The following is a 26,793-nucleotide window of genomic DNA, read 5'->3' on the forward strand; positions in this document are numbered from 1 at the left end:
TTCTCTCTCACATGGATGTCTCTCTCTCTCTCTCTCTCTCTCTCTCTCTCTCTCTCTCTCTAAAACAAATAAGTATATCGTCAGGTGAAAATTTTTTAAAATTAATTATCAAAAAGCAACAGCAAATTGTACTCTGGGCTCTGAACATGGAGGGTGTCTCATATATCATATTCCCAACTCTTGTGCCCTCACATCAAATTGCATTTCTTTTCTCCACCCAATATCCCATGCACTTCATCAGACTCGGGAGTCATTTTTTCAAGATTTGGTAAAGGAGTAGAGGGAGCAAGGTGACTGTGATCAAGATGTAAGTAGGAAAGTCTTCTTTAGAAAATGGTTGGTTGGCCATGGGATGTGTGTGGAATTCTGAAAGCAGCATAGTTACATTAATCAGACAGTTATTAACCTAAACTTCAAAGTGGGGAGAGTTCAAAAAGTACATTGCGGAGCTCCAACAAACCAGAGGCTTTTTATTCTAGTGATTTAAAAAAGCTTTACATTTTTATTTCCAATTAACCTATCGATAGTGATGTCACTTCACTACTCCTAAGGAATATTATCTTCTCATTATTGCCAGAAAAACATGCAGCCCAATTTCATAGCTCAGCTGTTCTCATGCATGGATGGACAATCTGAATTAACTTGAACGGAAGCAAGATTTTTAGACACTGGGCTACATTCCTAGTTGTAAATTTTAAGTAATTAATATGTGACTTCAAGTAGCAAAAGGAAATAAAGTGGATAATGTTTATTTTGTGCATCAAAAGGATTGTGATACAATGCTGCTCTAACTTTCTATTTATTCAGTGTTAGCATCTCAATAGAAAAATTATTGTAATCCACACATTTATTGCCAGTACAATTGAATATGGTGCCAATGAGTAAAGATCCTCTGGAGAGCTGTCTTAAAATTAAGCTATTAAAAAGAGACTGTGTTTTCAATGCAACCAAAGATAGTTGACCCCAGATACATGAGTTTTTCTGCCCTGTGTACATACTAGTACTCCTTGTGCAAGTCAAAATTGGGCACCAGGACATCCATTATTCTGCTGACCTGAACTCTGACACTATAGAAATAACATTTATTCAAGGAGAAAGTAGTTGAAGTGATCAGGAAAGCTCAGACACATGAAGTACAAACTAGACTAATTCACAATTATAGATATTCTCATTAAACCTTTCATCAGGCCTCCTTTCTCGTCTCACTCATGCTTGAATGAACCTGGACTTCAGAGGTATTCGTGACACATGATTATGTGGGTACTTTTACACAATATAGCAAAGGTTAATAATGAATTACAAACATATTAGTTTCTTGTTGATGTAGAAGGAAACTTTAACTGTGAAAACCTACTCTTGTGCCTTTCTCCCTACCTCAACAGTGCTGGGTTTGGGGATTAGAGAACTTGTGTCTTGTCTTGTTACCTCACTTGTAAGCTATGTGGCCCTTCACAAATCTCATGCCCTCATTTGTCCCGAAGCTCAGAATCCTGGCCTTAAGTAAGGATAATAGAAGCCAGAGATTAAAAATTAATAAAATGGGCTCCTTGCCCTCAGTGCCCCTGTGGATGGTTTAATGGGTGTATCATCAGCAACAGTTTTCTTTATTTACTTTACCTCCACATGAATCAGTCAACCAACCATATTCTCTCTCTCTCTCTCTCTCTCTCTTTCTCTCTCCTTTCCTTCCTCCCTCCCCTCTCATGCACTGGTGAGAACTGTGCTAGGTGCCACAAAGAATATTGTAGAAATAAAAATAAAAAGTATTATGTTATCAAATGTGATCTCTGCCCTGAAGCTGTGGTGTGGGAGGTATAATCTAAGTCCCATGTGGATTTATTTTCCGGTGCTTCTCACAGGACTCAGTAAATACAAAAATTAATGTCTGCTCTTAGCCAGTGATGCCAGAAAAGGCTCGTTTACTCCAAAAAGAAAAGAGATGCCTCCACCTTGCAGCTGGGTCTTCAGCTGGTTCCCGGTAAGGCGCTGCGGTTTCTGAGCTTGCTTCTCACTGCAAGAAGAAGACTGTGTTGTTTTCACTTTTATACACTTTCACCTTCTTCATATTGTAACACTTGTTAGGGACTTTTGTTATGACCTTGTTCTCATGAATTCAAGGTTAGCCTTGACCAAAATGAAGTAAATAACACTTATTCACTCATTTAACAGATATTTATGAGGCTCTTGTCCTGTGTTGGGCACCTTAGTCAATGGTGGAAAACGACAGTGAGCAAGGCACAGACTACCCTCAGCATCCTGACCTCAAAGCCCTATCTCTCTCAAACTCCCACACACCCTCAGCTCCCCCCCGCCAGTCCAAGACAGCCCCTCTTCCATTGGTCATGTTTACTGTACACAGTAATAAATTTTGTCCCCATTACACGCAACTTTTTATTATCTATTGTTTTTAAGGCAATATGTTAGCTACTATTAGAGGGTACTATCTCTCTTTCCAGTTTATAATGTTGTAGGTGCAGAAATGGTGATGGGGAGAATAAATGCAGAGAACTAGAACAAGAGGCAGGGCTGCAGTAAGTGTTGTAAGAGAGGCGTAGTAAGGTGCAGTGACCCTGAGAATAGGAGGACCAATGATCCTCCATGGGGGGGTTTGAGTGGAGCCTTGAAGGATGGGCATGATTACAAGAAGGGCTGGGAAAAGTCTGGGAAAATGGCAAGAATCTTTGACATAAGCAAGGGCAAGAACAGAGGTGCAAGATGGGAGAACCCAGTGATGAGTGGAGGAATGAGAAGCAGGCCACATTAAACCCAGGAGAATGCGGGGATGAGCTGCAATGTGGGGGACGAAGTCCTGGACAATCTTCACACTGTGTCAAGGAGTTTGGATTCTGTTCCAGAAGTATGGAGGGGGAGGGTAGGTATTCGAGGAGGAGAGAGAAGGAGGCAGAGGTGAGCCTTAAAAGATGACTGTGGCAACCACATGGACTGAAAGACAAGGGGACTAGTGAGTGGCACACGGAGGCAAGAGAAGTGGGACATGACAAACAGTTGCTGGAGACAGAGTGGGTGTAGAATGGCGGGGGCACGGAAGCTGACGAGATACAAAAGCAACTCTGAAATACTTAGCAATTTTTAAAAGCAAATTCAACTCAATAACTCTGATGCCACTTAGGTTTCTATAATGATATCTTAAGGGGCTACCTGTGTAAAAATGAAATAAGAAAACAATGTTTTCCGAAAACAGCTTCTTCAGTATGGGCAAGTTTACTCTCACCTGACTTTTTGGTCTTGTTCTTAAATTATTTCTTAAAGCCTTGGTCTTATTCCATTCAGGCTGCTCTAACAAAATACCACATACTGGGTAACTCACAAACAACAGAAATTTATTCCTCAAGGTCTGAAGACTGGAAGTTCAAGATTAAGGCCCTGGCAGATTAGGTGTCTAGGGAAGAACCACGTCTGGGTGGGTTCAGAGACAGTGTCTTCCCGCTGAGTCTCACATGGTGGAAGGGAGAAGGGAGCTCTCTGACTTCTTATTAGAGCACGAATCCAAAGGTCCCACCTCCTAGGACCATCACTTTGGGGTTCATGACCTCAACATAGGAATTTTAGGGGGACACAGCAACCTTCATTTGTCATATTTATTCATTATTTTAAAATCTATCCCACTCCACGCACCCCACCCAGTGTTGGTGCTCCTTTTGCCCCACCTCCTTCCCCAGATCATTCTCTTCCCTTCTCTGCCCTATTCTGTGTCCTGGGACCGTGTCTGCATCACCCAAACTCTCCTGCCCTTGAGTTCCCTGTTGGATCTCGCCAATGAGAAGCACTAGCAGATCGGAGGCCAGGAAGAGAGAAAGTGGGTTCATTTTCTCTTCCTGCTGGAACAAATGGCCACACACTTAGTAGCTTAAAGCAACACAAACTTTATGATCTTACAGTTCTGGAGGTCAGAATTCTGAATCGGTTTCTCTGGGTTAAAATCAGGTTGTGGTGTCAGCAGGGCTGGCTCCTTCTGGAGGCCCTAGGAGAGAATTTATTTCCTTGCCTTTTTCAGCTTCTGGAGCCACCTGCTTTCCTTGGCAGGTAGCTCCTCCCTCCGACTTCCACACCAGCACCTCCACATCTGTCCTTACCAGTACATCTCTCTCTGACTTTGATCCTTGTGGTTACATTGGGTCTCCTCAGCGAATGCAGGGGAATCTTCCATCTAAAGGTCCTTTACTTCATCACATCTGCAAAATCCCTTTTGCCATGTAAGGTGACATATTCACACATTCCAGGGACTAGACCTGGGTGACCTTTGTGGGGACAGTATTGTGTCTGCCACAGAGAGGCTGGGATATTTCTCCCCCTCGGGGCTGGAGGCCGGCAGGGCTCCTACCTCCACAACCACAGCTCCAGCCGGGCAGCCCCTGTTTCATGCTTCCTGCTCTCACTAGGCCCCTGCAACTTTCTTTCCTCCCCCAGGGTCTAGCAGGCCTCAGGGGATGCCATCTGCCCTGCATAGCCTTCAGTGCCTCGACAGCCCTCTGTGGTTGTCTTAACCCTGCCCACACCCCTGAAATAGTCCCGTCATTAAACTATCTTCAAAACCCCAGCTGCCTGACACACCAGCCACCCATTTTGGTTTACCTTTTCACGCTCTAATTCACACTGTGAACATGTCAGGCCTGGAACTGGCACGCACAAAGGAAATGTAAATGCAATATGCAAGTCGGCCCTGTGCCTGCATCGCAGACATCTCACAAAGCCTCGTGCGTGCATCTGGGAAATACATATATCTGATTAGATAAGCCGCAGAACAATAACCCGTTCTTTTCCCTCAATTGCATCCAGGGAAAGGAAATAGTCTACCCAGAGTCCACACAATAGAAGGTTTTCTCTTTGATTTCCTTTCCTCTATTTTTCAGTCAACAAGAGACACTGACTTCATGACCTAACATAAGTGCTTTCTGAGCAAATGGATAAGCCACTAGCTGAGCTGCCAATGATCGCCTTCTGTTCTTGCTCAGGCAGATAATTTTAAGATATTTCCCCAGTCTCTTCTCCTTGACTGAGCAGTCAGACCTGCATATGAAAATGGAATTGTTGTGTTTTTTCCTTCTAGACAATATTTTGCTTCAGCCCGTTTGTCTTTAAGATCTGTGTTTGCGTTTCTGTCTGGAGCCGCACTTGCAGTCACCCTGTATCTCAGCTTAGGGCCTGGACCATCTGCCCAGCTTTCAAGTAGATTCTTTTTCTAAGAACTGTTTTTTCTAAAATCACAGAATAAAGAATAGCATTAACATTCTATAGAACTCCTAAAGGACAGAACTTCCCAGATCAACAGAAGATTTTTCGAGTTTTTAGCCTCTCAGTGATATTTTAAGAAAAAACATTTGCTTTACTTCCCCAATAAATTAAATATCTTCAGAAGATCAGCTGTCTCTCTCCTAGATTCATTATGGAAAGCTCGCCAATGTTGCATTTTTTCTTTCTTCTACTATGATTATGATGATGATGATGATAACTATAGTGAATAAGAAAAGATTACATTTGTATAGTTTAGAGTGTTCAAGGCACTTATATACACTTTGTATTATTTGATCATGGTTAAACCTGGTTGACATATATCATGGAACCAAATGTAAACTAATATATATATAATATATATAATGTAAACAATACATATATTGTTTACATTTGGCTTAAACATTACGGAGCATAGAATTTTTTAAAAACTTCTGAAAAATTCTTTTTGTCAATAATCCATCAATCCATTGAACAAATATACATGGGTATTTGGCCATGTGGCTGAGTCTCTGCTCTTGCAGAGCTCACGGTGTACTGCTAGGCAATGGCCAAGAAACACTGAGGAAGGCACCCAACCCAGACTGTGGGGTCACAGAAGGATCCTGGGTGTGCTCGTACCTGGGATTGTCCTAAGGGATGAGTAGGACTCAGTGGTTTGGAGGGAAGAGCGCCGGCTCTAGACAAAGTGTACAGGGTGTGCCAAGGCACACAGAGAGAAATACGTAAGAACGGTAGGAAGAAATCACCCAAAGAGCACACATAGAGCAGGCGAGTGGAGCCATGCAGAATGGAACATCAACACCAATTGAAAGGAAATTTAGAAATAAATAATCTAATAAACTTCTTTGTATGAGATGTCAGTATTTGACAAGGAAAAGAGAAAGGTTCGGTGAGAAAAACACCAAATTATAATTTAGAGTTGACTTGCATAACTAAGCCCAGCATCATCTTTAAATTTCACATGTACCATGTTTTGATTTAGAAAATTTTAAAAGTCAGAATGAAAAATGAAGGCTCCTGGCCCTGACCATTTTGGCTCAGTGATTAGAGCATCGGCCTGTGGACTGAAGGGTCACGAGTTCGATTCCCAATCAAGGGCACCTACCTTGGTGGCAGGTTCAATCCGTAGCCCTGGTCAGGGCACCGATGTGGCTCTCTCGCATTAATGTTTCTCTCTCTCTCTCTCTCTCTCTCTCTCTCTCTCTCTCTCTCTCTCCCCCCCCCCCCCGCCCCCCACTTCCTCTTTCCCTTCCACTCTGTCTGAAAATCAATGGGAAAAAAATATCCTTGGGTGAGGATTTTCTTTAAATGGAGGCTCCTGAATGGAGAGCTCCCCTGAATCTCCACCAAAGCCAACCCCCTGATCTGAATGACCAGCCAGGGCACCACCTCCACCACTGAAGTCAGAGACTGAAAATTTTTTAAGCTGTGACCAAATCTTTCTAAAGGGTTAATTCCCAAATTAAAAATGTTTTTAAAAAAATGGAATAAGGTACACCACCCACATCAAGTGACAGTAGCCTATAACTTCTTATACCCACTTGTTCCCCTCACGTTCATGGCCCTTCTAAGCAGGTATGTGCTGAGGCATAACCTTGTTTTAGGACCCTTCTATACACCCATAGGGACTATTTCACACTTCTACTCTGATGAGGTTTCTTGAGAAATGTTGGGAAGTTTTCTTTTTAAGTGATTACTCTCTAGAATATAGTATAAAGAGATTCTCAGACAGTTTTCAACCTATATGTCGAGGCAAATAAAATTCACAGAATGTTGTTGCTCTCAGAATGTGTTTCAATTTCCAGTTGGGTTAGAAGCTCTCTTTCTGGGAAAGCCTGCTGGCTTGATGGGCGCCAGTGCCGTGCTGAAGCAGCCGTGCACAACCGTTTTAAAACAATAGCCCGGTCCTGTAACGAGCAGTGGGATCCCGTCTAATTCAATCACAAGTCTACTGGAAGAAATGGAAAGGTGAACCACAACACTCAGTATAACCCCCTGGAAAATATTTTTACTGTAGTAGCTATTAAATGACATCTTAATGAAGGTTAATTGTGAAAACAGCCATTACATATTAAAGGTTACCAGCATCAAATTTGAAAACCAGCCTGTCTTTTGCTCCAATTTGGCCCAGTGTCCTATTGTCAGAGTTCCAGTGATGGTGCCCACGGCAGGCAGCAGTGAGGGCTCTAATTCTGAATTTTTTATTCTATTTTTTATTCGTTTTTTGTTGTTGTTGACAGTATTATAGATGCCCCCCTCCACCCAGCCCCCACCCCACCCCAGGCTTTCACCACATTATTTCTGTGTTCATGAGCTATGCATATACACATATATGATCTTTAGTTAATCTCTTCCTATCCTCCCACCCATACCCCCTCTTCCCCCCCAGAGATCTGTCAGTCTGTTCCATGCATCCAGGCCTCTGGACCTACTTTGTTCATTAGTTTATTTTATTCATTAGATTCCACATGTAAGTGAGATAGTGTGCTATTTGTCTTTCTCTAATTGGCTTATTTGACTTAGCAAAATGATATCCAAGTCCATCCATGTTGTCACAAAGGGTAAGAGATCCTTCTTTTTTACAACTGTATGGTATTCCATTGTGTAAATGTTCCACAGCTTTTCTTATCCACTCATCTACTGATGGGCACTTGGGCTGTTTCCAGATCTTATCTATTTTAAATAACACTTTTATGAACATAGGGGTGCATCTATTCTTTCTGATTGGCATTTTTGGGTTCTTGGCATATATTCCCAGAAGTGGGATTGCTGGGTCAAACAGCAGTTTCATTTTTAATTTTTTTAGGAAATTCCATACTGTTTTTCACAGTGGTTGCATCAGTCTACATGCCCACCAGCGTGTATTAGGGTTTCCTTTTCTCCACATCTTCACCAGCACTTGCTGTTTGTTGATTTATTGATGGTAGCCATTCTGGCTGGTGTGAGGTGATACCTCATTTTTGTTTTGATTTGCATCTCTCTGATGATTAGTGACTTTGAGCATCTTTTCATATGTCTATTGACCTTCTGTATATCCTCTTTGGAGAAGTGTCTATTCAGGTTCTTTGCCCATTTTTGAATTGGGTTGTTTGTCTTCCTGGTGTTGAGTTGTATAAGTTCTTTATATATTTTAGAAATTAAGCCCTTATCAAATGTATCATTGGCAAATATGTTCTTCCATAGAGAGGGTTCCCTTTTCATTTTGTTTATGATTTCTTTGTCTGTACAGAAGTTTTTATTTTGATGTAGTTCCATTTGTTTATTTTTTTTCCTTTGTTTCTCTTGCCCTAGGAGATGCATGTATTCATGAAAATACTGCTACATGACATGTCTGAGATTTTACTGCCTCTCTTTTCTTCTAGGATTTTTATGGTTTCACAACTTACATTTAAGTCTTTTTATCCATTTTGAGTTTATTCTTGTGTGTGGTGTAGTTGGTAGTCTAGTTTCATCTTTTTGGATGTACCTGTCCAATTTTACCATTATATGTTCTTGCCTCCTTTGCGGAATATTAATTAGTTATAATGGCATGGTTTGATTTCTGGGGTCTCTGTTCTGTTCCATTGATCTATTTGCCTGTTCTTGTGCCAATACCAAGCTGTTTTGATTAAAATGGCTTTGTATAATAGTTTGATATCTGGTATTGTGATCCCGCTAACTTTGTTCTTCTTTCTTAAGATTACTGAGACCATTCGGGGTCTTTTCTTATTCCATATAAATTTTTGAAATATTTGTTCTAGATCTGTGAAATATGCCATGGTATTTTCATATGGATTGCACTGAATCTATAGATTGCTTTAATGATGTTAATTCTTCCAATCCATGTACACAGTATATTCTTCCACTTGTTTGTATTTCCTCTTTTCTTTTTTTAAATATATTTTATTGATATTTTTACAGAGAGGAAAGGAGAGGGATAGAGAGTTAGAAACATCGATCAGCTGCCTCCTGCACACCCACTACTAGGGATGTTGCCCGCAACCAAGGTACCTGCCCTTGACCGGAATCAAACCTGGGACCTTTCACTCCACAGGCCAACGCTCTATCCACTGAGCCAAACACGTTAGGGCCTCTTTTTCTTTTTTCAATGTCCTTTAGTATTCTGAGTACAGGTCTTTTATCTCCTTGTTTAAGTTTATTCCAAGGTATCTTATTTTTTATTATTGCAATGGTAAATGGGATTGTTTTTTTAGTTTCTCTTTCTGAGAGTTTGTTATTGTTTTATTAAAATGTCATCGATTTCTGGATGTTAATTTTGTATCCTGCTATTTTATGGAATTCATTTATGAAATCTAGTAGTTTTTTGGTGCAGTCTTCAGGGTTTTCTATGTACAACATCATCATCTGCAAATAAGGAGGACAGTTTTACTTTCCTCCTTTCCAATTTGGATGTCTTTTACTTTTTTCTTCTTATCTGATTACTGTGTCTAGGACTTCCAGTAGTATGTAGAATAAGAATGATGAAAGTGGACATGCCTGTTCTTAAGGGAAATGCTTTTAGTGTTTGCCCATTGAGTATGATGTTGACTGTGGGTTTGTTATATATGGCCTTTATTATGTTGTGGTATGATCCCTCTGTTCCCACTTTGCTGAGAGTTTTTATCACAAACGGGTATTGGATTTTGGCAAATGCTTTTCTGGGTCTATTGATATAATCATATGATTTTTAGCTTCCATATTGTTTATGTTCATTTATTGATTTGTGAATATTTTACCAGCCTTGCATCCCTGGAATAAATCCCATTTGGTCATAGTGTATAATCATATTGTAGGATCTGATTTACTAATATTTTGTTGAGGATTTTAGCATCTATTTTCATCAGGGATATTGGCCTATAATTTTCATCCTTTATCGTAGTTTTATCTGGTTTTGGAATTAGGATAATGCTGGCCTTATAAAAGAGCTTGGAAGTCTTCCTTCTTGAATTTCTTGGAATAGTTTGAGGAGGAGAGGTGTTAGTTCTTCTTTGAATGTTTGGTAAAACTCCCCTGTGAAGCCATCTAGTCCAGGACTTTTGTTTGCTTAGAGTATTTTTTGTTACTGCTTCAATTTCATTAGTTGTTATTGGTCTATTCGAGTTTTTCTGATTCTTCCTGATTGAGTTTTGGAAGATTATATGTTTGTACATTTCACCCACATTGTCCAATTTGTTGCCATATAGTTGTTTGTAGCTGACTTTTTTACGGGCACTTTATGATTTCATTCCGACTCCGCCTCCATTCCTGTTTCTCTTAAGCCTTTAGCATTTGTTTCCCATAACTTGACCTGTCTCTAACAATTTTTGTAGGTCACCATTACTGAAACCTCATTTGGTCTCCTGTAAGTACTATTGAAATTGGTTTGGTTTGGCTGAAAGTGTTTAAGGCAGTATTTCAAGAAAGTTTAAGGTATGCTGAGGTGCACTTAAGCTGAACTTACTCTGTAGTGAGAACAAAGACTGCTACTGTTACTGAAAAGCCAACCTAACACTCATTTACTCAACAAGAGCCTACTTGTCAGGAATTGTGACAGGTATAGGTGACACAAAGACAATAGATATGTTATCTTCAGAGGTCTAGAGTCAGCAGGAAAAACCAGACTGTAGGTGAAAAATTCTGATGGAGCTAACCTATGACCTTAGATCATTAGCCCCAAAAATGGCCCACAGCTAGGTCTTTCATAAAATAAGGAATAGAGCTATCCATTGTTTATTGCATAAAATCCTAAGGAGTTCAATCCCTCACACTCAGTTATAATCTAGTATCACTTCAGTCATATAATCATGTGAAATAGGTTCCTGTGGTGCAGCTGTAGGCTGAGGGCAAGTAACTGATTATATTGCAGAGATATCTGAGTCAGCCTTGAGTGGAGACCACCATGACTCGGGGTGAAATAAATCAGGATTAATCTAGTTCTTATAAAGACTTCATTGAGCCAAACCAAATACCTTCTGTATGACTTGGCTTTAAAAAAATGCATACACTGCAGCATTTATATTTGTTTCCTTGCAACTTGAATTATTAACCACTTAAGGAATATTAAAATTTTTACCTTTACCTTGGCCTTCCAATAAAAAGAGAAAACATTTTGCTCAGCCTAACGTGCTGATACACAGCAGGGCAGCACCGGGGCAGATCGGACACCCTGCGGGTGCTGGCAGAACTTGTTTTGGGCTGGCAAACTTGGAGAGACAGAGCTATGCTTTTGAAGGAAGCTACCTGGAAGACACGCGGGTGTATGGCAATATTATTCGTGGCTGGGACAGGTAGCTGACCAACCAAAGAAACTCCAGTAGCAAAACATGATGGAAGGAACCGGAAGTTTGGGTAGTACAGTATGGACATTTTAATGATGTTAATTCTTCTAATCCATGAACAGTTGCAGTAAGTACATTGGCAGGAGTTCAGGACCAGCTCATTGAAGAGAAGAGACCAAGAAGTGGGGTGGAAAATGATACTTCTCCAGACACCCACAGTCAGGAAAATGAGCCCAACCAGGAGGAGCCTGAGGATCCGGGTGGGTCTGTGCAGAGAGTGAAACCTGAGAAGGCTACTTCTGCTTCTGCACGGAGGCCTCACAGCAGCCATAAGAAAAACAAAGAATAAAAACCAGCTCAGGATTGATCTGAAGTTAAACAAAAACCTCGAGCTGACTATGAGAAGACTCAATAGTGCAGAAGCTTCCAGGCTAGAGAGCCTGCGTCCTCCCTCTCACCTCACAAAGATACAGGTCCCTTGCCTGAGTGCTGGCCACCAACCTCTGATTTCCCGGACCCGCGGCCTGGGACTCTGAGTAGTTTGTTTCGACATGTGGTGACAAACAAGTCATTTCTGTAAGACCACATTGGACCATTTCCATTGTGCCATTTTTAACAACCGACCTGCAGGAAGACCAAGACATGGTTGTAATCCTAGCAAGTTGCTAACTGAATCTCTCCCTTCTTGGAACCAAGATCTGCCCCCAAACTGGCCGCACCAGCTTCGCCTGTGATACCCATCGAGACATGGTCTCTGCTTCTATTTTATGCCGAAAGTAGAGCATAGGTCACATTTCAGAGGGAGGCTGGAAATACCTGGCATTTTCTTATTTTGTTTGTATTTTATCATTTTTCTATTGTTGTTTTTATTGTCTTACTTTCTTTGGGGGCTTTTTGTAATGACTTCGTACAGCTCCTACCTTCCTGCTGGCATATCTATAATCTGTTTTTCCGAGCTTAAACTGAAAGTAATCTGGTTTACCATAAATAAAATGGGGAACTTGGCTCTTTTGGGTTTTTTTGCAGGGGAAAGGTAAAGAGTGTTTATTTAATAATTACCCATCTTGCCAAACCGGTTTGGCTCAATGGATAGAGCGTCGGCCTGCGGACTAAAGGGTCCGGGGTTCGATTCCGGTCAAGGGCATGTACATTGGTTGTGGGCACATCCCCAGTAGGGGGTGTGCAGGAGGCAGCTGGTCGATGTTTCTCTCTCATCGATGTTTCTAACTCTCTATCCCTCTCCCTTCCTCTCTGTAAAAAAATCAATAAAATATATTTAAAAAAAAAATAATAATAATTACCCATCTTAAATCTTTAGGAGTTGGAAGCAATTTCATGTTTAAGGAATAGGAAAAGCTGAAAAACATGTTTAAATCAGTCCCTTTAAAATATAGTTCTTCTTTCGTGTAAATAAAATTTCACAGGCTTTGACTTCTCATACTTTACTTTTAAACCTGAAATTTTTTCCCCCCACTTATTTTATTTATTCGTATCATGCCTTCTGGAAATTTCTTTTTCCATCTTTTCTCTCTTTGCTGGTATTTGCCTGATTAAATAGTGCTCTGAAAATCACTAAGGCATATGGAAAGGCTCAGAATTGCACTCAAAGCTGATAACATATGGAGTGCTTGAGCAGAGTGAAAGATAGGATCAACGAGAGCCAGCAGCGCCCATCAGATCCCCCATTCTTAGCGGGACTTATAGGCTGAGGAACTTGCTGATAATTGTTACCGGCCTCTGGAGCAGTTGTGATCTACCTCGGCTGCACATGGGAGTCACCTGGGAAGTTTAAAAAAATACTGATGCCTGGGACCCACCCCCAGAGACTCAGCCAGGGTACAATCTAGTTCTAGGGATTTCCTTTCAAAGAGTCCCTGGGATTCTAATGGGAAGCCAAGTGAAGAACCACTGCATTAGCAGACATGATGATGTGATTTTAAATCCCATGATGTGAATCAGTCTAAGGGTTGGGATTGGCGGGGGGGGGGGGGGGGGGGGGGGGTCTCACCTTTCCTTCGACTCTATTTAGTCATAGTCCTTTACTCATGCCTTTAGCTTTGTTAGAAAAAATATGTTCCATTTGGGATAATATCGGTAGAGTTGAACGTGGGTGGCATTGATTATCAAAACAATTCTACCTTATAGATGTGCAAAAGTATTCACTCTTGTTCTAAATTAAACTTTAGAGGGAAAAAAAGGAAGAAAAGAGAAAAAGTTTTATCTGCAGAGCCCCAAGCAAGTGCAAGGATTTGGTAATAGTTTTGTGAAAGAAAACTCTGCCGTGATGTATGCGCAGAATGCAGAACTTGGTAGGCTGTGCCAGGCAGTCTATCTCACCCACCTTGTCCCTAGGATATTGCTGTACGGTTATTAGTCGCCCCAAGGAACCACAGGTAACAGTATTTCTCCCACTAAAAAAAAAAGCCTGGGATTTATCTTAACTCCTTTGGTTAGTTTCCTAAATTTGACATCTTCTTGACCCACACAAAACAACACCTATGTTCCTGAACTACCTGTGTGTGATTTGGGTCTCTTTCTCTTCCTTCTCCTCCTCCTCCTCCTCCTTCTTCCTACCTCCCCCATTTCTCAAATCTACTGGAACGTGATGTTTTAAAATTCTCTAAGAACAAACTTTAAATGAGACTTTAAAGTTTCATTTTGGTAATGTAGCTCAGTTGAAGATAGCTCCATGGTGGAGAGAAGATGGAGGGTGGGGGGAAGGCTACATCTGAGTCATAACTAATCTTTTTCATAATCCCAAAGGAATTTTCCATTGATTTTATCAAGTGAATTTCCCCAATTAATTCACGTGTGAGGTAGGAAAGTGATGCCCTTCGACTGGCTGCACCCTGGCAGCTGCAGTGAAGTCAGGTGAGGTTGGAAGGTAATGAGAAAACCTCTTCTTCGCCCCTCATCCCCCGACAGATCCATCTCTTTACCTATGTACTTCCCAAATCGATTTAGGGAGTTTCATTCACAACGACTGTACATAATACTGATATTGGAATGAAAATGAAGACGAAACCTTTTTACAATGTACACCATTTTACAAGGAGAGGCAGGAGTCTTAAGGCTGGACCTGCGCTAATTGCTACTATTGACTCTAGGTCCAAATGAGTTGGCACATTTTTGCAGTATGTCCAGAATACCTTGTGAGATTCAGAGTCTTTAATAGTGGCAGCATTTCCATCTCATTACCTGACCATCACTCCCTACCCCCAAAAAATTATTTTTCTGAATATAATAACATGTTGGACTATTCCTAAACTCCCATTGCTCCCAATGAGTCAGGAAACCAGCAAGCTGCACTGGGATCCTGGAAGGGGTAGGGGCTTGGGAGAAACTAAAAGTCTTAGGCAAGCAGCTGAGAACCCTCAATTAAACCAGCATCAGAATGTTCTCTTCTCCCTCCGAGGGGCCCCTTCACAGAAAGCTGCCCAGCCAAGAGGTCAGCCCAGACTCTTTGGAACTACAAAAATAATATCACCAACTCGTCCCAGAGCCCCACCCCTGAAACTCCCACATGGGCAACATCAGCCCGGCCCCTGTGCAGCCCTTGAACCCCACTGCTTCTCAACATCCCACACAGTCTTCCAACCCACCACTCACGCCGCCATGATAATTTTTTCTCCCTTGATTCTCATGAGCTCTTAGTTGGGAAAGGGAAAATAAACATACAAGAGAAAGAAAACATCAAATTTGCTAAGTCATTGCCATAGCAAAATATGTGACCAGAGTGCAAATGATGTGACTATTTCTCCCCACAAGATTCGCCACACGGTTCTTATTGAAAAGTCAGTCTTGAGACAGAAGTGTCCTCAAGTGTGGTGATTACCAAGGTCTGATTTTTTGGTTGAAATTGCTTATAACCCTTTCTTCCAAGATTCTCAAGATGAGCCTTGTGGAAATGTTTCATTCATTGACAAATATATGTGGTGCACCCCAAGCAAGGTACATAGTTAAATGGGACCCACTCCCTGCCCTCATTTGCCCCATTATCTCCTTCCCCACAGCCTCCCAATTTCCCACTTGGGTAGGCAATGTGATAACCTCATGAAATCAGCTCCCGTCTTCAGTCTCCCACTTCCTCTCCAATTCACTCTTCATACTGACGTCTCAGGTTGATTTCTAAACAGCACTCTGTTTTCTTGGTCAAGTTACTTCCTGTTTAAAATTTTCAGTGCCCCCAAGAACAGACATATACTAGACCAGCGGAACAGAACAGAGAACCCAGAGATTGACACAAGCCATTAGCTCAATTAATATTTGACAAAGGAGGCAAGAGCATACAATGGAGTCGAGACAGTCTCTTCAATATATGGTGTTGGGAAAATTGGACAGATACATGCAAAAAGATGAAACTAGACCACCAACTTACACCCTACACAAAAATAAACTCAAAATGGATAAAGGACTTAAACGTAAGATGGGAAACCATAAAATTTTAGAAGAAGCCATAGGCACCAAAATAGCAGACATTTGTCGTAGCAATATCTTTACTGATACAGCTCCTAGGGCAATGGAAACTAAGGAGAAAATAAACAAATGGGACTTCATCAAAATAAAAAGCTTCTGCACAGCAAAAGAAACCATCATCGAAACAACAAGAAAGCCCACTGCATGGGAGAACATATTTGCCAACGTTATCTCCGATAAAGGTTTAATCTCCAAAATTTACAAGGAGCTCATACAACTTAACAAAGGGAAGATAAACAACCCAATCAAAAAATGGCCAAAGGACCTAAATAGACACTTTCAAAAGAGGACATTCAGAAAGCCAAGAGACATATGAAAACATGCTCAAAGTCACTAATCATCCGAGAGATGCAAATCAAAACAACAATGAGGTACCATCTCACACCTGTCAGAATGGCTATCATCAACAAATCAACAAACGACAAGTGCTGGAGAGGATGTGGAGAAAAAGGAACCCTCATGCACTGCTGGTGGGAATGCAGACTGGTGCAGCCACTACGGAAGACAGTATGGAGTTTCCTCAAAAAGTTAAAAATGGAACTCCCGTTTGACCCAGTGATCCCACTTTTAGGAATATATCCTAAGAAACCATAAACACCAATCAGAAAGGATATATGCACCCCTATGTTCATAGCAGCACAATTTACAATAGCTAAGATTTGGAAACAGCCTAAATGTCCATCAGCAGGTGAGTGGTTTAGAAAACTGTGGTACATTTACCCAAAGGAATACTATGCTGCTATAAAAAAAAAAAAAGAAGGGATTCTTACCATTTGCAACAGCATGGATGGAACTGAAGAGCATTATGCTAAGTGAAATAAGCCAGTCAGAGAAAGAAAAATACCACATGATCTCACTCATTTGTGGACTATAAAGAACATTATAAACTGATGAACAAAAATAGATACAGAAGCAAAGAAGCTTTGAACAGACTGTCAAACTACAGCGGAAGGCAGGGGAGGGTTGCGAGGGGCAGGGGGGTGATAAGAGACCAACCGAAGGACTTGTATGCATGCATATAAGCATAACCAGTGGACGCAAGACACTGGAGGGGGGCTGAGGGCATGTGCGTGGGAGGTGGGCGGTGCGGGTAGAGGAGGCTGGGGGGAGGTCAATAGGGGGGAAAAAGAGAGACATATGTACTACTGTTTGTAATACTTTAAACAATAAAAAATTAAAATAAAATAGAATTTTCAGTGCCTTGCTGTTGCCTCTAAAATTAAGTCCAAACTCTTGAGTAGCAGAATACAATAACAGTTTGCTGAGTGTACTATGCTCTCAAATCTCCAGGCCTTTGCATAGACTGCTCTCTCTACCTAGAATGCTGTTCCCCCTCCTTCACCTGGGGCACTCCTACTGACACTTCAAAACTTATTTGAGATGTCACCATTTCTAGGAAACGCTCCCTGACTACCAGCCCTGCCCATTCTGAGTTTGATGACCCCGCTTTCTGTTTCATTAGCACTTTGCTAATACCTCTGTCATAGCAAAGGTATATTGAATAATAATAATAATAATCTTATTTACTCACTTTCTCTCCAACTACACTGGAACTTTTTGTAGAGAGAAACTATACCATTTATCACTCTCTTTATTTTATCTCCCTAATAGACTGTGTAGCACATAACAGGTACTCAGAAATTGTTTGATGAGTGAAGAATCTCAAAGTGTAGAAGGGAAGACAGAGAATCACAACTCTGTGTGAGGTGTGAGAAACCACAGAGTGGGGTGTAGTGATGATGACTGAGCACTTCTGCTTTAGAAGAAGACAGGGTCTAGGAAGGTATCCCACAGAGAAGATGCTTAGAATGGCCTTGAGGAAGGTTGGGAGATCACCAGGGAGATTGAGAGGCAAAGAGAGTGGTGGCACGTGGAAATGCCTAAATGCCTCAGTTTGCAAGATGCATTGGGGAAAATTTCCCTTAGAAGAATGGAGACAATGAGACGATATTCATAATAAGGTAATAGGAGATTAGTGGAATAATCCAGTTAAAGGCCTGAACTGAGCTAGTTAGCAATGGAATCTAATTTGAGAACAGAGACAGATGCAGAGAAGTTGAGGAAATAAGGAGCCCAGCATGACCCCCCAGTTTCTGGCTTGTGTGGACGGTGGTGGCATAACCAGCCTCAAGAATTAAGAGGAAAAACTGCTTTGGTAGAAAAATGGTAAGCCCCGTCTTCTGGGGTTGAGTTGGAGTTGTCCGTCGGACATCTAGGTGAAGATATTAGTAATCAATTGCATATGTGAGTCAAGCTCAGAAGAGTCTGGCTAGGAATGAAGACTCACTGTTATAACTTCATTAGAACTTTTGTTTTACATTTGTAATTTAATTCCATGCCATGAGGTTTCAGTCATGAGTGGGCACTGTTAGGAGAGGCATAATTGGTCCCATTTGCCTCTGGCTTGGATTTGTCGCCTCTAGCAAGCTACTGGACTTTAGGCTGTGCCTGTTGCCTTATGGGAAAGAAGACAGTTAAGGAGACCTGAAAAAAATAATGTTGCAAACATTGGCCCTAAAAAAAATGAATTTAGTCCTGTCTTTCATGATTCTTCTGTGGGATGTGAAATTCACACCAGTGAGGCCAACCTCTTCTACCTCCCAAAATCATATACTTCTAAGGGCCACCAAGTATTACATAAAGAGAGAAGTCTTTCCCTTCGTTGCATTGGAATCCTTACCCCTGAAGTAACGATGTTATTTCCTTGCTACAACAAACACGTGTTTGTTCTGTCCTCCACTTTTCAGGAGGTGGTCTTATTTTAGTGCCCCCTTGCCACTGGGATGGCCCTTGTGCCTGTTCAGCCCAGCCAGCAGCACCCACCTTGGTAGTGCTCTCCTACAGAGAGTTCGTTTGCAATTCTGTCTGCATTGTGGAGTTTAGACTGAGATCTGCTTTGCTTAAGGGTCCCAGCTGAAATAGCATTTTTACAAAGCAACTCATTGTGCTTTTCTGGCTAATTTGTCTTAAGTGATTCCCACTGAAATGAAACATATTTTAATTCAAAGTTTCCTGACAATGATGGCACTCGGGAGTTACATGATGAGCTCATGGTTGAACCTCTTTTATTCCAAATGTCTATTCACAAAGGCTAAATGGGAAGTGCTTATGGAACGCAGGCATTTCTGACAAATCAGGAGGAATTGGTATTTAACCAAACAGCTCCGGCAACCAGGTGTGAACAGAGCAAAGATTTAGCAAGGGCACTAGTCATGTGTAGAGAATGGAGGATCCCATTTCTAATTCAAAGGACTGTGACAGAAAACTCATCATCGAACTTGAATATCAACCAACCAGTGTTTACAAAGAAGGCAATATCACAATAGCACCCAGGGAAATTTAAATGATGCGTAATGAAAATTCGCAGAAAAGCCCAAAAACCATTCATTCCATCCAACACGCTGAATTAGATGCTGCGCTAAGCCCAAAGCTGGCATTGTCCTCGATGAAAAGGCTTTAAAATATTTATTTCTTGTTTCAAAGCAAAGGTACTGCGTTATTTGGAATAGTGGTATCAAATCTATTCCCTAATGTAAAAATTAAAAAAAAAAAAACACTAGTCCTAGCTAGCCAGTTTGGCTCAGTGGAAAGAGCGCCAGCCTGTGGACTGAAGGGTCCCGGGTTCAATTCCAGTCAAGGGCATGTACCTTGGTTGCGGGCACATCCCCAGTAGGGGGTGTGCAGGAGGCAGCTGGTCGATGTTTCTCTCTCATCGATGTTTCTAACTATCTCTCTCCCTTCCTCCCTGTAAAAAATCAATAAAATATATTTTTTTGAAAACCACTAAATAGTTTATAGTCTCTGCCATACTGACTAAATATAAGTGACATATCACCACAACCTCCGTGGTCTGATATTTTAATTTCTATAAAAGTAAATTAAGTTTGGTGGTCAGATTCAGGATGCAGCCAGGGACTAGCTCCTTCTAAGGGGCAGCAGGCTGTCACCAAATCGTTTGGCTGCTCCCCAGAAACTGGTCATCTACGATGCTTATCTAATCTGTTGGAAATGCAACTTGAGTAGAACCGTCTGTGGGTGACTTAATGTTTCTTTAATTACCAGGTAGGAGACCAAATCATTGAAATCAATGGGGAGAGCACCAGGGACATGACGCACGCCAGAGCAATAGAACTCATCAAGTCCGGAGGAAGAAGAGTGAGGCTGCTGCTGAAGCGAGGGACGGGGCAGGTCCCAGAGTATGGTGCGTTTCCCGTTTCCGTTCACCTTTCCTCTGTTTCTTTCACGTACTGTAAGTGCCTATGCTTATTCATAAGACTGTGTCAGTTACTTAATTCTACCGAAATACATATTCAGCTACCCATAGATATCTATACGCATGTATACATTTAAGCACAAGATATATATGTGTGTGTTCTCTCTTTTGCTCCCATAGTTAGGTAATGTTTAAAATAGCAAATTTCGGGGCATCTCTGAGTGTGCTGGGAGATCCAGCCATCACTATGATACTAGAACTTTCCTAATTTGACTGATAGTCTTCTGTGCATTTGAGTCCACAGTAATGTATCAATTATTTCCTAAAATTGCTCGTGCATCACACGGTCCCATAGGATATGCAACTGGGGCCAGGAGAAAAGCAAGAACAAATCTTCAGGGTGTGAAAATGAAAATGTAAACTTCAGTTCATGCAGTGATCACATTTCCTTGGCATTTTAGGGATATTCAAAAAATTCACACTCATATTGTGTATCTACATGTTTTTGAGGAAGGCTTTAAAGTGCATTTTAATGCATAGATTTTCTACCAAAATCTTTAATGGTGTTTATTTCAAGGGGCCCACTTAAGGCACCATTGACAGCATTACGAAGTTCTTTAATTAATGTCAAGAATAACAGACAGACAGAGAGACAGACAGGTATCAGTGAAGAGCAATGTAGATAATGCCCTTCCAGGTTAGGGAAAAGGGATCTAACTGCTGACCTGGACAAGTGGTTCAAACTGATGATCTAGATCAGTGGTTCTCAACCTTCCTAATGCCTCGACCCTTTAATACAGTTCCTCATGTTGTGGTGACCCCCAATTTCATTGTTACAAATTGAACATAATTAAAGCATAATGATTAACCACAAAAACAATATGTAATTATATATGTGTTTTCCAATGGTCTTAGGCAACCCCTGTGAAAGGGTAGTTCGACCCCTAAAGGGGTCGTGACCCACAGGTTGAGAACTGCTGATCTATTTAAACTGACTCTCATTTTCACTCCTCCATTCCCTACCTTCCTCCATTCCAAAAATTCTAAATAGTACTTTTCCCTCTCAATTCTTTTTTTTTCCTAAGTTACCTTATTTATTGCTTAGCAGGTCAGTAAAGTCCTGAGTTCAGTTGAAATATCTGAATTCAGAAGCCCTTAAATACTTTGTTTCCAGGTTCTTGATACTCCTACAAAGCCTACAAAGAAGGGCAGCAAGCCCTCACATCAAGAGTGGGAAAGGATTCAGAACTTTCTGGAGGGCTGGCTCCGTGCTCAAGGATATATTTCATCCCAAGTTGCAACTCTTAATATTTGGATGTAATAAAATATTTTTAAATATTAATATTAGCAATAAGCACAGGCCTGATCCTGTTAAAGGAATCTGGCATTAATCCCTTCATAGAAAGAATCTGAACACTTGGAATACAATAACTTTTGGCACCCTGGAGCATTACGTGATTCAGTAATATCAAACTGGCCTGTGAGATTCTATCACTTCTAAAAATACCTCATTTTAAAGGTGTGTTTCACTCCATGGCAAGACCTGACTATTACCTAAGCCAGTGGTCGGCAAACTCACTAGTCAACAGAGCCAAATATCAACAGTACGACGATTGAAATTTCTTTTGAGAGCCAAATTTTTTAAACTTAAACTATATAGGTAGGTACATTGTTATTAACTTAATTAGGGTACTCCTAAGGCTTAGGAAGAGCCACACTCAAGGGGCCAAAGAGCCACATGTGGCTCTTGAGCCGCAGTTTGCCGACCACTGACTATGCCAAGGAATTTTCATAGAGCTAATATTGTTCTTGTTGTTCTAACAGGTTAGTCTTTAAAATTTAATCTGAGCAACATGGCTCTCCTGGGCTTTCTTTTCTCTTGTACAATCACTGTTGGGTCCACACTTGCAGGGTCTGCCACGCCATTTGCTTGTCTGGAGTGGTCAGTTAGGACAGTACTACTGAGCCCGCCTGTGGCATAACCTGTAACGCATAAGCATGAAGCTGCCTCAAAGCATCTTTAAGGAAAAATAAAAACATGTTTTTGAACAAGATAAAAATTCAAGATCATGTCAACATTATCCCATTAATTCTTAAATATTACCCAAAAATATCTAATTAAGGTTAAAATCTAAAATTAACTAACACAGAGAGTTTGCTAAATATCTGAGCACACTTTTGAAGGATGAAAACTCTTGCAATATTGCAGAATTGTGTCTGAATATATTTGAAAATATAACATTAAATTGTACTTGCTGGTAATGAGAGCTCATCAGCTACTTTTGATGATAGAGTGACATGGATTTTGACTGAAAAATAACTTAGCAATTATGCCACAAAAGACGAAATTTAATAGAGTAGAGCAATTTCCTTTAGGGAAGTAAAAGAATAATCATAAACCAAGTAAACATTCGTTCTTCAGGAAACTCTAAGCTAAAAGATGCATGGTTATGTATGAGAAACCAAGAGGGTTAAGGATCCGAGGAGCATCTTTGAGGATAATGTCATCAAATGGTATCTCTGGAAGGTCATAGTGACAGTGAGGGGGGTAGGGGCGGTTCAGAGGTCCCCAAGACCACTCCACATTCAGAGATTTGCTAAAAGGATTACTGGGCTCCTGGGGCACAGAATATAGTTATCCTCATAACAAGATTTATTACAGTGCTTTACTAAGGATACACAGTAGGATCAGAAGGGGAGGAAATACAGGCAGACACTGCAAGAATCCACGTGCAGGCGTCCTTATTCTCTATCTATCTATCTATCTATCTATCTATCATTTCCTCCTCTTCCACCCCATGAGGGATCACCAGAGAGCACTCTTCTCCCAGCAACAAAAATGCAGCAACATATGTTTGATGTTGCTACCTAGGTAAGCTCATTTGAGACTTGGCACCCAAGGTTTGTAGTGGGGGCTGATCATACAGACACTCTGCCTATCACATACCAAAATTCCAGTATCAGCCTGCCCAGGTAGCTCAGTTGGTTAGGTGTGAGTTCAATCCCTGGTCAGGGCACATACAAGAACCAACCAATAAATGCATAAATAAGTGGAACAACAAATCTTTCTCTCTCTCTCTCTCTCTCTCTCTCTCTCTCTCTCCCTTCCTCCCTCCCTCCCCCCGCTACCCTCCCTCCCTTTCTCTCTCTCTCTCTCTCTCTCCCTCTCAAAATCAATAATAATAAAACAGTTCCAGTCTCCCCTAAGGAAAGCAGGTGTTCAGCATAAACCACATTGTTTGTGCAAATACCTGGGGTACAGTGACACACCCTTACCCTTTAGGGAAAGGTTTCTATTAGAGGACAATTGACCAGTCCCAGTCTCAGATGCCAGCAAGGACCAGCTTTGCAAGCAGACATTTGTGAGGATAGCAGTCACGGCCTGCTATTTAAATTCTTTCCTGCACCAGGAGCAAACCAAGGCAGTGGCCACATCCATGGCTGTACAAATGACCCCAACGTAAGCGTAGTGCCCATAGCCAAAGAACATCATCATTCCTCCAGCATCAGTTAAGCAGACTATGCCATGAAACAGAAGTTTTTGTCCAAGATGAACTAGAGTGTATTTTAATTAAATTGGCAAGGGGAAGGGGGGACAAAATAAAATAATAGCAACAAGAACAACAAAAAGTGCTCGAGTGTGCCAGTAAATATAACCAAGAATATAATCCACTTTGTCTAGATGCACCCTAATCACAGGAAAACTGGTTTTTCTGTCAACTATGAGTTTGGTCCTATGTTTGTTTCATTTGTTTGCCTCTCTAAGATTCTAAGGTTGGCATAAAATCCATCCTTAAAAGATTGTTAAAGGAGGTTATCAGAATCCTTAGGAGACATAACCTATTAGCAAGCTGTTCAGACTTAACCCAGCCTGGGAGAGCGAACTTTGCAGATGAGGGACTGAAGAACAAGTCTGTGGGAGGGCTTTAAGTGATATCGCCAGCCCTCCCTCTGACACCTACAGAACTCAGACCAGCTTTGAGGCAGGACCCTTATCTGGACTTTGGTCCGTGCCAAGGAAAAGCCGATCTCAGTCAAGGGAAATACAGAACTCCCACTCCGTGTCCTTAAGGTGATCTGTGACAGAGAGATAAGGGCAGGGACAATTGAAAGAAAAAAATACCTTGGGTAACCTGTCAGCTTGTTGACTAAACAAAACCAGCATGAATCCCAGTGAGCTGAGGAGAGGAATAAGTATGCTGCGAATAAGCCATCCATAATTACCGTAAGACTAATCGTCGAGTGACACCTCCGCCAGTTCTGAGGCATAGATCAACAAACGCAGCTGCGAGAGTAGTGGCTGCACACTGAGGCTGCGAGCAGCTGCGAGGGGAGTCGGAACATGATGAGGGCTTTGAAGAAGTTGCTTTTATAGCTGAGTCCTTGAAAGAGAAGCTCAGGAGATAGACACTTCAACTCTACTCTAGTCCTCAGGATAAGAATTTGTTGATTATAAACTCAACAGAGAGTGTAAGTTCCCCCTTCCCTGACACACATCTCAACAACTAGCAGGAATAAGGAACCTTCACTCTACCATACTGAGAAAAAAAATCAAGAGATGCTCCATCACAAGGAGTGTCCTCCTTAAGGGGTGTTGCTCCTTGAATTACATCTAAAATGGTTAAGAGAAAAGCATGTATGCACCCTGGTCCTCAAGCTGCAAAGGAGTGAGTTGTACAAATTAGCTCCCTGCCTTGACCAAGAGGTGTCCTTCATCAGCATCTGGGGATGACAACATGAACATTCCCTTGATTTGTACACTGAGCCACAGAGCCAGGGTCAGGGGGAGCGGGGGAAAGAGCAGCCATTGGATGGAAAAAATTCTCTACACAAGCTGTTCAGACCCACGCACGCCTTCCCTAATAGTACTTGCTGTTCAAATCTGATCAAAATAAAGCAAAACAGAAATGTGTTTTCCAGACTCAATGGGTGGTCTGGCCTGTTTATTCTCTTAAAAAGCAAGGGGGCAGGTCTTTGTGATTAGAACGCTGAAGGGAGTCTGTGAGTAACAGGGAGTCTCTAGTGGCCTTAGGAGACCAGCCAGGGTTATACGGACAAGCAGAATGCTCACAAAATCAATGGCCCAGCGACAGCTAACACCAAATGCCCATGCAAAAGGAAAGAAATAACCAATCCGTGAATTAGGCTTCTGCCTACACTTCCATTTTCAAAGTTAATTGTGTCTTTAATAGGCTTTGACTTGATTACAGGCCTTTGGTAAATGAAATTATTTACTTTTTATAAGTATAATAAAACTGCATTAAGTAAGTAAAGATCTGACTGAGCCAGTGACTACAGCTAAAGAAATAAATGGGCCAAATAGTTTAGTTAAAGGTCTTCCTTTAATCAACAAATAAAAAGTGTTTTACAATGATCTTTTTTTTTAAAATATACTTTATTGATTTTTTACAGAGAGGAAAAGAGAAGGATAGAGAGTTAGAAACATCGGTCATCTGCCTCCTGCACACTCCCTACTGGGTATGTGCCCGCAACCAAGGTACATGCCCTTGACCGGAATCGATCCTGGGACCCTTGAGTCCGCAGGCTGACACTCTGTCCACTGAGCCAAACCAGTTAGGGCTACAATGATCTTTGAGACCGCCAGATTAAGCAGTACCGGTCTCTACTCATCTGGCAATAGGCAATGTTTATTTGTTTATTCCTTAAGAAGATACATTGACAAGTAAAATTGTAAGCATTATCATCATTTACAATTATTTAAGTTCTTTCTTCCCTCTGATCATACGAAGATAAACCTCAGACAGTATAACCCTACCAAATAGGCCATGTGAGACAAAGCCTGTAATTAATATCATTCATTGATTATCATTACTATTTCCTCAACTAAACCAGGATTTTCTGAGCACCTACTATGTGCAAAGCAACCACTTTGGAGACACCACAGATAAGGTAGTTCCGGCCCTCAGTGAGCTGACAATCTAAGAATGAAGTTTAGTGTAACAACTGATTCTAACAGATTGGTGACTGGTTAAAAGGTCCCAAAGGATCTGCTCCAATATATTTCATTAATATTTTATTAATTAATTACAGAATGTAATAAGTACTTCTAGAGTGTTAAGGATCCTTGAAAAGTACTTGGCTTCTTTGGTTCATTAAGCATTTTCTTTTGTAATATTTATACTAGTACTTTCTACTTTTTCTGAAGAAAGAACTTGCTGAGTATAGGTAAATGTCGCCTTAGACCTTATCTGAATTATTCTAAATTCCAAGTTAGTGAGCCAACACTTTATTGAGCAAATTTGCTCATCATGACTCTTCCGCTCTGGCCTTGGGGAGGCTGGAGCACTGTAACCTCACATCCCAAGGCTTTTGTGGGGGCTCCTAGGCCCCACAATAAAAGGTGAGGGGAGGGTCGCCATGCCTTCGCCTCTTCCTCAGAGACCAAGTTTATGGGGGCTTTAAGTGGTTCCATAGCCTTTGCACTAATTCACCTGCATTTTAATAGAGCAAAAGGCAGCTTGCTTCAAGAATAAATTCTGAAATTTAATTTCAGCTTCTGACATTCATGGTTGAGTGTATCTTCCTTTTCCATGAGAGGCTCCACAAATCACTCCAGTCACCTCTCCTGAGTCAGAGCCAGGAAGACACAGGCTG

The 26,793-nt window shown here is 41.3% G+C and overlaps 1 protein-coding gene and 1 pseudogene across 7 annotated transcripts in view; both read left to right on the plus strand.

Annotated features, from left to right (window-relative positions):
• Positions 1 to 26,793, plus strand: part of MAGI2 (membrane associated guanylate kinase, WW and PDZ domain containing 2) — a 1,130,082-nt gene that overhangs the window by 1,060,221 nt on the left and 43,068 nt on the right. For all 7 annotated transcript variants that reach the window (XM_070424553.1, XM_070424554.1, XM_070424557.1 and 4 more), the window contains one exon: positions 20,028 to 20,166. In XM_070424553.1, the coding sequence (XP_070280654.1) occupies positions 20,028 to 20,166 (139 nt within the window). The remainder of the gene's footprint in view (positions 1 to 20,027; positions 20,167 to 26,793) is intronic.
• On the plus strand, positions 2,783 to 11,904 carry LOC139016653 (chromatin modification-related protein MEAF6 pseudogene; annotated as a pseudogene).

The sequence above is a fragment of the Myotis yumanensis genome, unplaced genomic scaffold (assembly GCF_028538775.1).
Source record: "Myotis yumanensis isolate MYYU_CA2020_CCGP unplaced genomic scaffold, mMyoYum1.0.hap1 SCAF_9, whole genome shotgun sequence".
Taxonomy (NCBI): Eukaryota; Metazoa; Chordata; class Mammalia; order Chiroptera; family Vespertilionidae; genus Myotis; species Myotis yumanensis.